This window comes from Glycine soja, chromosome 7, assembly GCF_004193775.1.
Source record: "Glycine soja cultivar W05 chromosome 7, ASM419377v2, whole genome shotgun sequence".
NCBI lineage: Eukaryota > Viridiplantae > Streptophyta > Magnoliopsida > Fabales > Fabaceae > Glycine > Glycine soja.
In genome coordinates this window covers 1,119,604-1,132,879 of record NC_041008.1, presented here as the reverse complement: position 1 = coordinate 1,132,879, position 13,276 = coordinate 1,119,604, and the positions used below count along the sequence as shown (strand labels likewise).

The 13,276-nt window shown below is 32.9% G+C and overlaps 1 protein-coding gene and 1 long non-coding RNA gene across 5 annotated transcripts; one reads left to right on the top strand and one right to left on the bottom strand.

Annotated features, from left to right (window-relative positions):
- The first annotated feature begins 1,854 nt into the window (after positions 1 to 1,854).
- Positions 1,855 to 6,286, top strand: LOC114417974 (ATP-dependent 6-phosphofructokinase 3-like). Its single transcript, XM_028383079.1, has 12 exons — positions 1,855 to 2,078; positions 2,257 to 2,303; positions 2,421 to 2,460; positions 2,532 to 2,594; positions 2,679 to 2,816; positions 2,953 to 3,171; positions 3,244 to 3,312; positions 3,429 to 3,558; positions 4,360 to 4,625; positions 4,999 to 5,047; positions 5,140 to 5,294; positions 5,934 to 6,286. Exons 1-12 carry the CDS (start codon positions 1,986 to 1,988, stop codon positions 6,057 to 6,059), a joined length of 1,395 nt encoding a protein of 464 aa, XP_028238880.1. The 5' UTR covers positions 1,855 to 1,985; the 3' UTR covers positions 6,060 to 6,286.
- Positions 6,287 to 8,051: 1,765 nt separating this feature from the next.
- On the bottom strand, positions 8,052 to 11,499 carry LOC114419208. 4 transcript variants are annotated; one of them, XR_003668202.1, is made up of 6 exons: positions 11,234 to 11,499; positions 10,494 to 11,114; positions 9,694 to 9,771; positions 9,452 to 9,490; positions 8,531 to 8,603; positions 8,052 to 8,251 (listed from the first exon to the last, which is right to left on the bottom strand). It is a non-coding gene; the product is annotated as an uncharacterized LOC114419208 (long non-coding RNA). The 4 variants fall into 4 exon arrangements; XR_003668203.1 differs by having other exon boundaries at positions 11,332 to 11,499; XR_003668204.1 differs by having other exon boundaries at positions 10,494 to 10,826; positions 11,332 to 11,499.
- Positions 11,500 to 13,276: the final 1,777 nt, after the last annotated feature.

The window sequence follows — 13,276 nt, the reverse complement described above, 5'->3', positions numbered from 1 at the left end:
GGAGCTACCCAGGCTTTTAGAATCTGGCCCAGTAAAGTTCGGCCTCACAACCACCACATTTTAAACGGGACAGTTTTAGCTGTGGGGAATTTCTATTCCTATTCCCTTAATTCTATTTTCACTCCCACGTGTTCCAAAATTTGTTTGAATCAAAATTGTACTTCTGTTACTTAATTTTTTTCATCCCATTAATCACAACAAAAATATGGGTTCGTTTAATAGAATGCAAAAAAGTCATATTTTCGTTGTGATATCTGATTAAATAGGGTAACTTTTTGTTGATTTGGTAATCGTTAATTTGATTATAATTAATTTAATTACAATTAAAAAGGATAACTTGTGTAATCATTAATTCATATTTATGATGTGCATGGTAAGGGTATTTTTTTTAATTAAATCAATTTTTATGCTTGTTACTTAGTATAGTTGATAAATAAACTTTTTCTTTATTTTAGTAAAATTAATTTTGAGTATGATACTTTTAAATCTTCCTTATGTGCCTAAGATATTCTTTATGAAAAGTTAATAATTAATCTTTCAAGATATGAAAATATATGGCTAAATTGTAATTTTGGTCCCCTTATTTCTAAATCAAGGTATTTAATTTTCTTATTTTTGATTAATAAACAATTTCGATTCTTGTATTTGTTGATCATTCAAAAGTTAAACATTAATTTTGATGTGACACTACTCATGTAACACTTAAGTAAGCTATAGACATAATACTTATGTGATAGTTGGTTAAATAAACTAAAAATAAAAATTATCTTAATAAAAGTTAAACTCATGATCTTTTATTTAAGATAAGATAATAAATTACTAAGATACTTGTTTTATTTATTTAACTTTTATAAACATTATTTTGTATGTATCAATAATTAAGAATTATTATTTTTTGAATTAGTAAAATTTTTAAATTAAAAAAATATTTAATATTTTTTTGACATATTTCACTTTATATCATTTTATAGATTTTTATTTTGAGTAGTTTACATATTTTTTTATTTTTATTTTACTAATTTATAATTAAATTTTATAAATTATTTTATAAATTTATTTTAAGATACACTCTAATTATTTAAATAAATATAGTTACATTAATTAATATATAAATTATACAGATTATGTAAATTTATTTTCATATATAAATTATTTTTATTCTAATTATATAAATTGATAAAAATTTTAATAATTTAATTTTTTAGGAAACCAACATGTTATAAAAAATTGTTTAGTAAATAAGTTTTTAATACCAATTATATAAATCAAGAAAATAGCATAAAGCAATATATAAATTATTTAAAAAAATTATGTAAATTTATTTTTATGTATAAATAATATAAATTTTTATTTTAATTATAAAATGTAATTAATTTTTAATTTTTTAGATTGTTTAAATATTATTTTAAATTTACATAATTTTTATAAAATATATAAAATATTTTTTAAAAAATAATGTATATATTAGTTTATGTAATTTTTTTAAAATTATAATAAAATAAGAACCAATTTTTTTATATATAATGATTTATTAATTTATATTAAAATAAAAATACATGTAAAATTAAATATTAAATGTTTTATTTTAATTTATAAATTTTTATTCTAAAAAATTAATATCTATAATACATGTAAAATAGTGTTTATAATGTAAACTAAACAAAATAAAAAATTAATTCGTGTTTGTCTATTTCTAGCGTTCTCTTGTCTTCTGTGTTCGACTTCGACCGACGAACGTTGGACTAGCTAGTACACGTAAGTTAACTTAAGGTGAATCAACCCACGCGTGTCTCTGGCCGTTGGATTCATCATCAACGGCCATAAACAAACACATCATCCACTCTATGGAACTTTTCCATTTCATCTTCTGTTTCAACCAAATTGATTCCTTTGCTTTGCTCTGAGTTGTCTCCTACACACAACAAATTCTACTTTTTTTGACAAAGCTTCTCTCCAAAAACTCAAGTGGTGATTCCATTTCCACCATGTCCAATTCTGAACACAACATCATCACTGGACATGCTGGCTATGTCCTTGAAGATGTCCCTCATCTATCTGACTACATCCCTCACCTCACTGTAACCTCTTCTTCTCCAAATGCTTCTCTTTTATTTGCTAAAAACACATTGAGGACAAAGAAAGACACTACTTTGTGTTGCTTCTTGTATGAGTTTGTATATATTTATATGTATATCTTCCATTGATTACAAACATGTTCTGACCTCTGATTCTTTTTTGTTGTTGTTGATCATGCAGACATATCCTAATCCGTTGCAAGATAATCCTTCGTATTCAGTTGTTAAGTAGGTTACTTACTATCTATCAACATTGAAGTTTGAATTAATTCTTCCTGGTGCTGTTTGCACATTGCTGTGGTGATTCAATCTGATGTTAATTTTTATTGGTTTATGCATCACCAGGGAGCATTCTGTTGATGTGGATGATACTATTGCTCAAAAGGCAAGTTGTTGTTCTCTCTTTCATTACAGTGTTCCTGAATTGTTGATTCAATTTTCTGTTTCTCTGTCTAGGTAGTTGTACATAAGAATAGCCCAAGAGAGACTCATTTTCGCCGTGCTGGGCCGCGTCAGAAGGTCTGTTTGTTTGTTTTGTTTGGCTGCCACCAATGTGTGTGTGATTTATGGGGTGACAGACAACAATGATTGAATGTTTCCCAGGTATATTTTGAGTCCGAGGATGTGTATGCTTGTATTGTCACATGTGGAGGTCTTTGTCCTGGTGTAAATACAGTGATCAGGGAAATAGTTTGTGGGTTATACCATATGTATGGGGTGCACAAAGTACTGGGAATAGAGGTACCAATCACTCTAAGTGCCTTCGTTATTTCTAACCGAGACAGATTGGCAGTTTCATTTGAAATTTTTCATGAGCATTTTCATTGTGTAATATAGTGTTCTCTCTTTTCCTCCACTTCAATTCAATTGTATGCAGGGAGGGTATAGAGGTTTTTATTCTTGCAATACTATTCCATTGACGCCAAAGGTTGTGAATGACATCCACAAACGTGGTGGAACCATCCTTGGTACCTCTCAAGGAGAAGGAGGCAATGATACGTTAAAGATTGTTGATAGCATCCAGGATCGGGGAATTAATCAGGTTTACATACTTGGAGGAGATGGAACTCAGAGAGGGGCTTCTGTGATTTTTGAGGTAATTGTTAAAATGCTGGTATGCAGAAAGTTGATTTTTTTAGGCAATTAAGGTTTTGTTATTTGCACACAGGAAATTAGAAGACGTGGCTTGAAAGTTTCAGTGGTTGGAATTCCAGAATCGGTTGATAATGACATCCCGGTGAGCATGCTTGAATTGGACATCTGAAGCCTTACAATAGAAGCTACTTTGCTGAAAATATAAAAAGGATTTACTTTTAAACTGTCACCTAATTAACCATGTTGTACCTGAATCAGGTTATTGATAAGTCATTTGGTTTTGACACTGCTGTTGAAGAGGCACAACGAGCCATAAATGCTGCTCATGTGGAAGCAGAAAGCACTGAGAATGGTATTGGTGTTGTCAAGTTAATGGGTCGTCACAGTGGTAAGTATCATTTATATTTCGTAATTTACAATACAAGCTTAGCCTGATGGAAGTTATATAGAGTAGAAGATCTGAAAGATGACCTGTAAGCTGCTGTGATGCTTGATTATCTTAACAGAAAACTCTTTTCATAATTCTTCCCCATTTTCTTGTTTTTCTAGCTATTCTATTGTCATTTTTGATCATTTTCATGCCTAATGACTTCTTTGGTGACTGAAAGATCTGGTTTTAGTCCTTTCAGAGCCATCCATTTTGGCAAACACTTATCCTTTAGTGATCTTGCAAGATTGTACCTCCATTGTTTTTCAACTGTTTCAGACGTTTCTCATTTTTGCAATTTGCAACATCTTCATTCTAGAATATCAGTGTTTTTTCTATTTTGGTCCATGTAAGTAACATTTAGATCTTTGGGCTACATGATAGTTGGTCTTGTATTTTCTAGCAATACCATCTTCCACGATAAGAACAATATAAAAAAAATTCCCCCAAAGTGAGTTTGTCTCTAATGTGAGTAAGGTGTATCCAAACTTAAATCTCAAGGTTTAAGACCACAATAGTTTTTTAATTCAATCAAGGGTGGATACACCCCTTCTTGCGTACTTTAAAGAAAAATTCAATTTAGAGGAGCCTTATCTAAATAATATTCAATTCCAATACCTTCCAACAACACCTTGGGACTATCCTATCCTTTAGAATCAGCTAGAAGCTGCACCTTTACCACTGAATAATCTGTTAATTTTAGCATTTTCTTCTTTTGTAGTATTAGCTGTTATGGTTATTTGACATTACCTAATCATGCAGGGTTTATATCTATGTATGCAACTCTCGCCAGCCGAGATGTGGATTGTTGCTTAATTCCAGAGTCACCTTTTTACCTCGAGGGTCCAGGTGGACTCTTTGAGTTCATTAGGAAAAGACTCGCAGAAAACGGGCACATGGTTATAGTAATTTCTGAAGGTGCAGGTCATGAGCTTATTTCAGAAAGCCTATCTGCTACAAATAAGCAGGAAGCTTCTGGCAACAAGTTACTTCAAGATGTTGGTCTGTGGTTATCCCAGAAGATTAAGGTAAAACATCAGGAATAATGCTCCTTAAGTATGTATTTTTTATTAAACATTTTGTTTTCTTGCACTATGGTTAACAATTTTGAAGTACGTTACTTCCAAGAATCTGAAGAAAAAAAACACATGTAACTAGATCAAATTTAGAATTCATTGTTAATATTAGCTACATTGATATGTAAAAAAATTTCAACTGCTGTGTTGGATATCTTTATTTCACAACTTCGTTAGCCATCTTGCTTTGACAACATCTGCTCTCAAACTACATTCAAGCAATTGACCTATTATACTAACCACGAGATTCTCATTATGCAGATTTTTTCTTTTTCAGTTTTCGTAGTAATAAATTTATACGTTTATTTATTTATTTCTGTTTTAGGATCACTTCACAAAAAGTCAAAAGATGGATATAACTCTGAAGTACATTGGTGAGCTCTCTTCTTTCTACTGGTGCAAATGGTAGTGTGTTACCTATATAAAGTAAATGTTCTAACCAATTGAAATTTTTTCTGTCCGGTAGATCCCACCTACATGATCCGTGCTGTTCCAAGTATTGCATCTGATAATGTACATTGCACTCTCCTTGCTCAAAGTGCTGTTCATGGTGCAATGGCTGGATACACAGGCTTCGCAGTTGGCACGGTCAATGGCAAACATGCTTATATTCCATTTTATGTAAGTCATTTTCTAGTCTAGTAAATCTGTTTGCTATAGTGTTACTAGTGTTTGGTTGAATTTCAATTAACACTGTAAAAGGAAGTAAAAACACAAATAGAGTTATGCTTGTAATTTATTTGTTTGTCCTTTTATTAGGGGCCAAACTTTCAGGATAATTAGGCATAAACATCAAATTGGTATATAGGGGTACAAATGAGAGCAAAATAATTTTATAAATATGGTCCAGCATTTTTAGAAAAATTGTAATGAAAACTGGTCCATGAAATTTTTACTTCCGTTTTTTTTTATCCCCATAACAAACTGGTACTGAGAATTAAAGAGACAAAGTGGTTATTAACAATTAAGCACACCAAGTAATTATTTGATTTACACTATCAACTAATTAAAAATCTTGTAGATATGATTTTTAAAATAATTATTACGAAATTGACTGTGTAAAAAAACTTTTAGACTGATATTGCATTCTAATTAAATTCACTCAGATTGGTCCTGTCGGATTTGCCTATTTAATTTGTGGTTGATCATGATGTTATTGTAATATTTTATTAATGTTATACATTGAAATTGAAAACTTGGTAATCTTGTGCAGTACAGTTTTTAGTTCATTGTAAATTGAACTTGGTTTGTATTGTGCAGCGGATAAATGAAATTGAGAAGAAGGTTGTTATAACTGACCGCATGTGGGCAAGGTTACTGTCTTCAACCAATCAACCTAGCTTCTTGAATCCTAAAGATATCACTACACATCAAACGGGAAATTAAACCTGGCCAATAGACCAGCTGCTAGTTAGTGTTTTCTTTTTACATGCACTTGTTTAGTGTTAACTCATGAGTCAATATTCGTTCCTCTGCGACGTTAATCGGTAAGTGTACCAAGTCGCTCGCACAAGTAATATAAAATGGTAAGAACCGAGTATCGAATCCAGAGGGAACTTGTTTCACTCCCATTAAAAGCAAAGTAAATGTCAAGTTGGATTTTTGTGTGAAAATCTAGTTAAATACAAATTAAAATATTTAGAGATTGAGAAGTAAAAAAAGTCAAATAAAAAGCGTTGGGTCGTTCTACTGAATCTAGTTTGATGTTGCTATATATTTTTCTCTATTTAACGTTATCTTGGTGTTCTTATTCTGAAAAATTACCCAAACCAAGATCTCTCGAGTGAATGAGCATAACTCTATTTAAACCTCGTCCTTGATCCCTCAACAACTCTATTTAAACCTCGTCCTTGATCCCTCAACAAACTTGGTTTAAACGAGTTGCATTAAAATTACACTATAATAAGGACTAAATCACTGCACTCCATTTCTAGACATATAGTTTTCTAGCTTACTCTATTAAGTTCTAAGGTTTTAAAGCAATTCCCAGTACTAAAAATCCTAACTATACATATAAATGAGTGATCAAGTTTCAATCATGCAAAAATAAGCATAGATAAAAGCAATAAACACAAAAACAACATTAAATAGATAGTATAAGAATTTTACATCAAAGGTTCAACAGAACTTCCCAACAAGAGTTTTAGCCTTTCATTACAAGTAATGAACTTTCAGCACAAAGGACAAATTTTGAGGGAAGAAAATGACTAAAAATGGTTGAGGATGTCTCCTCCAAACTCTAGAATCCTAATCTCACTTCGTTAACCTAAACTCTCTTGGAGGCTTGTTTTTCGACTCCTCTCTTTAGTTTATGCTAACTTCATTGTTTTAAAGACTCCTTGATATTTCAGATTCTGAAGGCTCGCTTAGCGAGATTGTCTCGTTAAGCGCAAGTTAGTGAAATTTGGCTTAGCGAGTTGGGCGCGCTGAGCGCGAGAAGAGACAAATAACTCATTGGGCGAGCTTGTGGCGCGCTGGGCGAACACATCTCTGACTAATCATCTTCTAGGACTTTCCATCACGCTAAACGAGCTATGTGCCTCGCTTAGCAGATGTCACTCGCTAAGCGCATATGCCTCGCTTAGCGAAACACCAGCTGCAAGAACCTTATCTTCTTTTGGCCTGAAACTAAAGTGGTTCCAACATTAATTCACAAAATGAGAGTATCTATTTTATAAAATCAAACTAGACATGAAAATATATACAATTCCTGTAAAAAGAACCATAAATTAAGGGAAAAAAGACTAATTTCATGTAACTATTCAATGCAAAAGTTAATAGTCAAGTCAAGAGCATCATTGCTTGGTTATTAAATGAGTTGCTTATTTTACAATGCCACTTCAATTCTCTTTTCTTTTTCTGCTGATTCTTGGCCTAGAAAGTACCTTTTTCATTGATAAAATTAAACAATGTTGTGCTTGTATAAGAAATGCCATGTCAAATGCTCCAACATGTCTTATTTTTAGGCAACTCACATAAACAACTCCATTGTAGATCCTCTAATGGTATGTTTGATATTTTGTAAGTAATTCAAAAGTTTTAAAGGGAATTGGATTCAATGATGACGATTTAAAGCTGAAAGCCCGAAACAGTCATTTATTAAACCAATGTTTGGGTCAGGATGTTGTCCCATTGTGTCAAGCACACTACGTCGAGAATTCAATATTGGTAAACTTTACCTCAATTTCACCGCAATATTGATTAACCTCTTTTGAAAGTAAAAATTCTCAATAATTACACCACTTTATCGCTTGAACAAAATATAGCCTGGATAAAAGTATGAAAACTTGGGTCTTAATTCTATTCTAGTTATAAAATTCAAGTTCGGAAAATTTAATGACTGGTAAGCTAAATATATGAATTATGAAAACAAATATATTGTCTGTGACCAATCACTGGCTTCTTCTCATTAGATTGGGAAATACAGTATTAATAATGTCTTTCAGATTCCTGCAACCAACAACTTCCATCTTTTCAAAACCTTCAGTTCCCAAAGCTTTTTCAGCCACCTTGGGTACTATACACATTCTGAAACCCAATTTCGTGACGGTATATACCCTTTTCTCCATTCTAGGAACCTGTATCATCACATAAATAATACAAGTTCAATACCACAAGATCTTTACAGCATTATCAGTATTTAGAAATCTTAAGGTAACACAGAAGACACCAGGTACGAGATCTAACGGGCAAATGACTATTCCCACAAAGAAAAAACTTTTACGATCTATATGGGTACATGACGCAAAATTTTATCAGAGTTTAACATGTTATTCAACAGGTCATGCTACTGAAGGCTCTAAATTGACCTTAAAATACCGTAAAAGCAACGTTAACATGACAAAGAACATGCTCACCATGCGAAGCTCACCACCAAGGTCAATTTCACCAATGAATGCAATGTCATTTAGAATAGGGATTTCCAAGCAACTGAAAAAGGGGAAAAGAAGACAAACGTAATAAATTAAACTAATTAAGATTAAAATCTATAATCTATAATAGTATATTGGAACGTATGATTGTATGGTCCCCCTAAATTTTTATGTACCAAAAAAAATGACCGAATAGGAGAAAACGAAATGCACATGTGCAACAATCATGTTTAGCTTATTATAAATTGGCTGCAAAAGCAAAATTCACTTGTCCAAACAAGGTGCATGAAATGGTCAACAATACCCTCCCCAATCCTCAGAAGACAATGATCATTGTCAGATAAAGATTAACAAAATTTACATCATTTAGGAAAAAAAACCAAAACAAAAACCAGCTGCAAATTGCTGCAGCTATAGCAAGATCTCCTGCAGTTTCAGCCAGTGCCAATCCACTAACAAAATTAAAAAATACAGCCTGTTGTATAAAGGCAGGACAAGGAAATAAAATACAATCAATACGAATATAAAAACAAAAACATATCTGAACTGGTGATATTATAAGCACCAAACAGGCAATTGACTTCGTAAATGGTTACATATTTAAGTGATGTGATGGACGAGTATGATTATGAATGATAAGTTAACTTACAAAAAGTTTTGCAGAAAAACTCCAGATGATCAAGCAAAAATCAGATAGAGAAGCCAGATGTGAATATTTTTGTTTGTTTTCAATGTAATTCATTGAAATTCTAAATTCTCAAAAAGAAAGATGCAGAGCACACTCCCAGCGAAGTAGTAGGCACTATTTTTCGATATTCCCGCTATTTTTTTATTTGTTTATTCAGAGGATTTAATTCTGTGAAAATTTCAATATTGACATGATATCATATTCATAAATCGGCTTACATGTTCTTGGAGAGGAAGACCTGCTTGCTTTATAAGAACCTGAAGTTCAAGGGAAAGACAGATGGTCAAGAACAACTTTACAGCATTCATTTCAATACAGCAGCTTATGCTTTGAATGAGGAAAACAAAACCTATCAATACCTTTGTTATTCACTTTCCATTAAGAATAGAGAATATTAAAAATGAGCATATGATATAAAAACAGTAATAAAAATACTAACAAAAGAGAGACATTAACTCACAGATATGATCATATCAGCTCTTTTTAGTTGGATCCCATGAACTTGCCTTGAACCTGTTGAACCAGAAAGACAAAGTGCCTGCAAAATACCACTGGAATTAGCGTAATAATTCTTTTGAAGGATGTCAGAGTAGAAAAAAAAGATTCAAAAGATGCTGATAATATTATAATAGTGTGTTCCTAGTAGCTTTGTTCGCTGACATGAAGAAAGCATAAACACCACAAACTGAAAGCCATAGCAAGTAGATCAGAAGATTTCAGTAACAACTTGCCTGGATTTACTACAAATTACACATTGTATTTTAAACATTAATAACTTTGATTTCTTTTAAGAAAGCAGAGCATTCACTCATTGCTTCATTTGACTACGAAAGAAATAATAAAGAGAAATAAAATGACTACAGGACAATGACAATTAAGAAGTATAACTAGAGATATACAACATGTCTACATAAGCATATTGTGATTAGCACTTAGGGTTCAACCCAATATGAGTTCCAACAGACGGTACTGAGGTGCAAATACTGCATAACCTCAACACCATGTATTATATTTGAACCAAAATTCCAAGAATGCAAATACTGCATTGCTGGCACATACTGAACCCAGTGTTCTGTAAGTATTATCATTTCCTAGAATGGCTTGCAATTTGCAAAATTGCGATATATTACAATTGACGACAAGGGTGATGGTGGTGATGTTTCTCAAAAGTCAAAACAGAACTGCCAAATATAGTTGGAAGTTCATAATGTGATTTCCAACTTAAAATATTTAATATAATCAAAGCACAAAAGAAAATACCTGAATTTCAATAAGGAATGTCTGGGACCCATCCATGATTATAGCAATAGCTAGTCCAGCTAAAATTTCTGAATCTAGGTGCTTCTCACAGAGGGGTGGGAGAAAACTACACTACTTGGTTTCGAGGACCAAGGCCTCCTATGAAAGCTAAGTATCGAATATTCTTCTCTGTCTTATTCATTGATTCATAGAGCTTTTATACACAATTGCATGTCTACAACTGAATGATAACTGCTACAACAAAATGATAACTACTTCTAGAATGATAACTACCCCTATGGCAGGTTTCCATAGCAGAGCATCTTCTTCCTAACATGATGACTGAGCTTGAGACTGCAAAAACAAAAGTTTAGTGTCTGAAGAAGAAACTTAAGTATGAAGCTGAACAAAATAGGGAGCATATCATGAATCTTAAACAAAAAGTTGCCAAGTTGCAAGATCACGAATACAAAGCTTCTGCTAACGACCAAGAGATTCAGATAAGGCTGAAAAGGCTAAAGGATCTTGAGTGTGAGTCAGAACAGTTGAGGAAATCTAATTTGAGACTGCAGATGGACAATTCTGACTTAGCTCGAAGATTGGATTCTACTCAGATCCTTGCAAATGCTGTTCTAGAAGACCCTGAGGTAATAAGATTACTTATACACTTTAACTTATGGAGAGTCAAATGAAAAAAGCTTCTATAAAAGTTAAATGCATAAGTTGATTCTAACTTAGGCAACAAGATCAATTCATTTTACCTTCTTATTTTCTTCTCTTATAAGTACTTATAGTAAAGTTTATCCAAACGGGGTCCTATAAACAATCCATTGTTCTTTAAACTTCAACACAATTTCACCTTATGTTTTTGGATGCAGGCACATGCTCTGAAGGAAGAAGGGTAGCATCTTAGAAAAGAGAATTAAGGGTTGACGAAAGAACTTTAGCAACTACATGCTGATAGAGTTTAGATCCTGAAGAGTTAGTTTATTTGCGGTGGATAAATGCTTGCTTGAGACATGAACTACGAAGTGTTGGTTAATTTTGAAAATCGAGATAATCCTGGATAAATCTGAAGTCGTGTATAAACACTTTCAGATTGAATCAAATTTCGGGGTTCAACCAAAATTGTTCAATCGGATAAAATCAGAAGATTATAATTCAAGAGTTTTGTTTTGGTCTTGTGAGTTTTTCACATGTTATGCTTTCTGAACCAGGATGATTATTTATAATCAAAGAACAGGTGGTTTTTGACGGTTGATGGAAGTTATTTATTTTTAAAAAATTGCCGTTAATGGAAGTTTTAGTAACTTCCATGTAACTTCCAACCGTTGATGGAAGTTAGTAACTTCCATGTAACTTCCAACCTTTGCCTAAACCGAACATTTCGTTGTTACATTAAAACAAGCGTGCACTCTTATTTTAACATAATAAAGAGATCAATTACACTAAAATGTCCAACAAACCTCCCCCATTTTAGTGTAATTACCGATTAAATCACCAAAGTCATAACATACCACAAACTACTGCATAGATGAAATATCGTGACGATTGAATTTCATCTTAGCAAATTACACGTTTCAAATATTCGAATATCAGGGTGTCACTAAGGATTGAACCCTTTCTATTCATAATGAATACATGAAGATAATCTGCACAATAGTTTATAACATTACTCTTGCTCGACACTAGTTTTACTAGCCTGTGTCCCTATCCTTCATAAGCATATCAAAGCCAAGTCCCAGCTTCTTGAAGCGGCTAAACTTCATGCTTATATAGGTAGTCCTTTTCTTTCTTGCACCTGCAAATGCAATTTTTCAAAAGAACCATTGAGAAGTTATACTTCAACCTCCTTAACTTACAGAACCGAACACATTCCTTTTGGGATACTTTCGATGATGTGTTCCAATCTCTACATGTTAAGCTTTCCACATTGAATTCATCACCTAATGTCATATTAGATGGGAATTGGGTATCTTAACATAAGAGATTTCAGATGGACTTTAATCCTAATCCCACAGCCGACCTTTTTACGAGATCTCTACTTAACCCTTTGGTTAAATGATCGGCCAAATTATGCTGAGTTCTCACAAACTCCACTGATATCACACCATGCATGATTAACTCCCGAACCATGTTGTGTCTAACACCCAAGTGTCTAGACTTCCCATTATACACTTGACTATATGCCTTAGCCAAAGTTGCCTGACTATCACACCTGATAGACATGGGAGGTATAGGTTTGGGCCACAATGGAATCTCATAGATTAGATTTCTTAGCCACTCAGCTTCTTTACCAGCTGCTGCTAAAGCTACAAATTCAGATTCCATTGTTGAATTTGTAATGCAGGTCTGTTTCTTGGATGCCCAAGAGATAGCACCTCCTCCAAGGAGGAATACCCAACCACTTGTGGATGAATAATCCTCCATATTGGTTATCCAACTTGCATCAGAGTAACCTTCAATAACCGAAGGAAATCCAGTATATGTCAAACCATAGTCAATGGTTCCCTTTAAGTACTTGAATACTCTATTCATAGCTTGCCAATGATGAGAACTAGGATTACTTGTAAACCTACTGAGTTTAGCAACAGCATAAGCTATATCAGGCCTAGTACTAATCGTTGCATACATGAGTGATCCTATCGCCCTTGAGTATTCAAGTTGAGACACTGCTACACCTTTATTAGGTAATAGCTTCAGGTTAGGATCAATGGGAGTACTTACCGAAGAACAATCTTTAAAATTAAATTTCTCCAATATCTTCTCAATATAATGTGATTGAGAGATGGAAATACCATTGT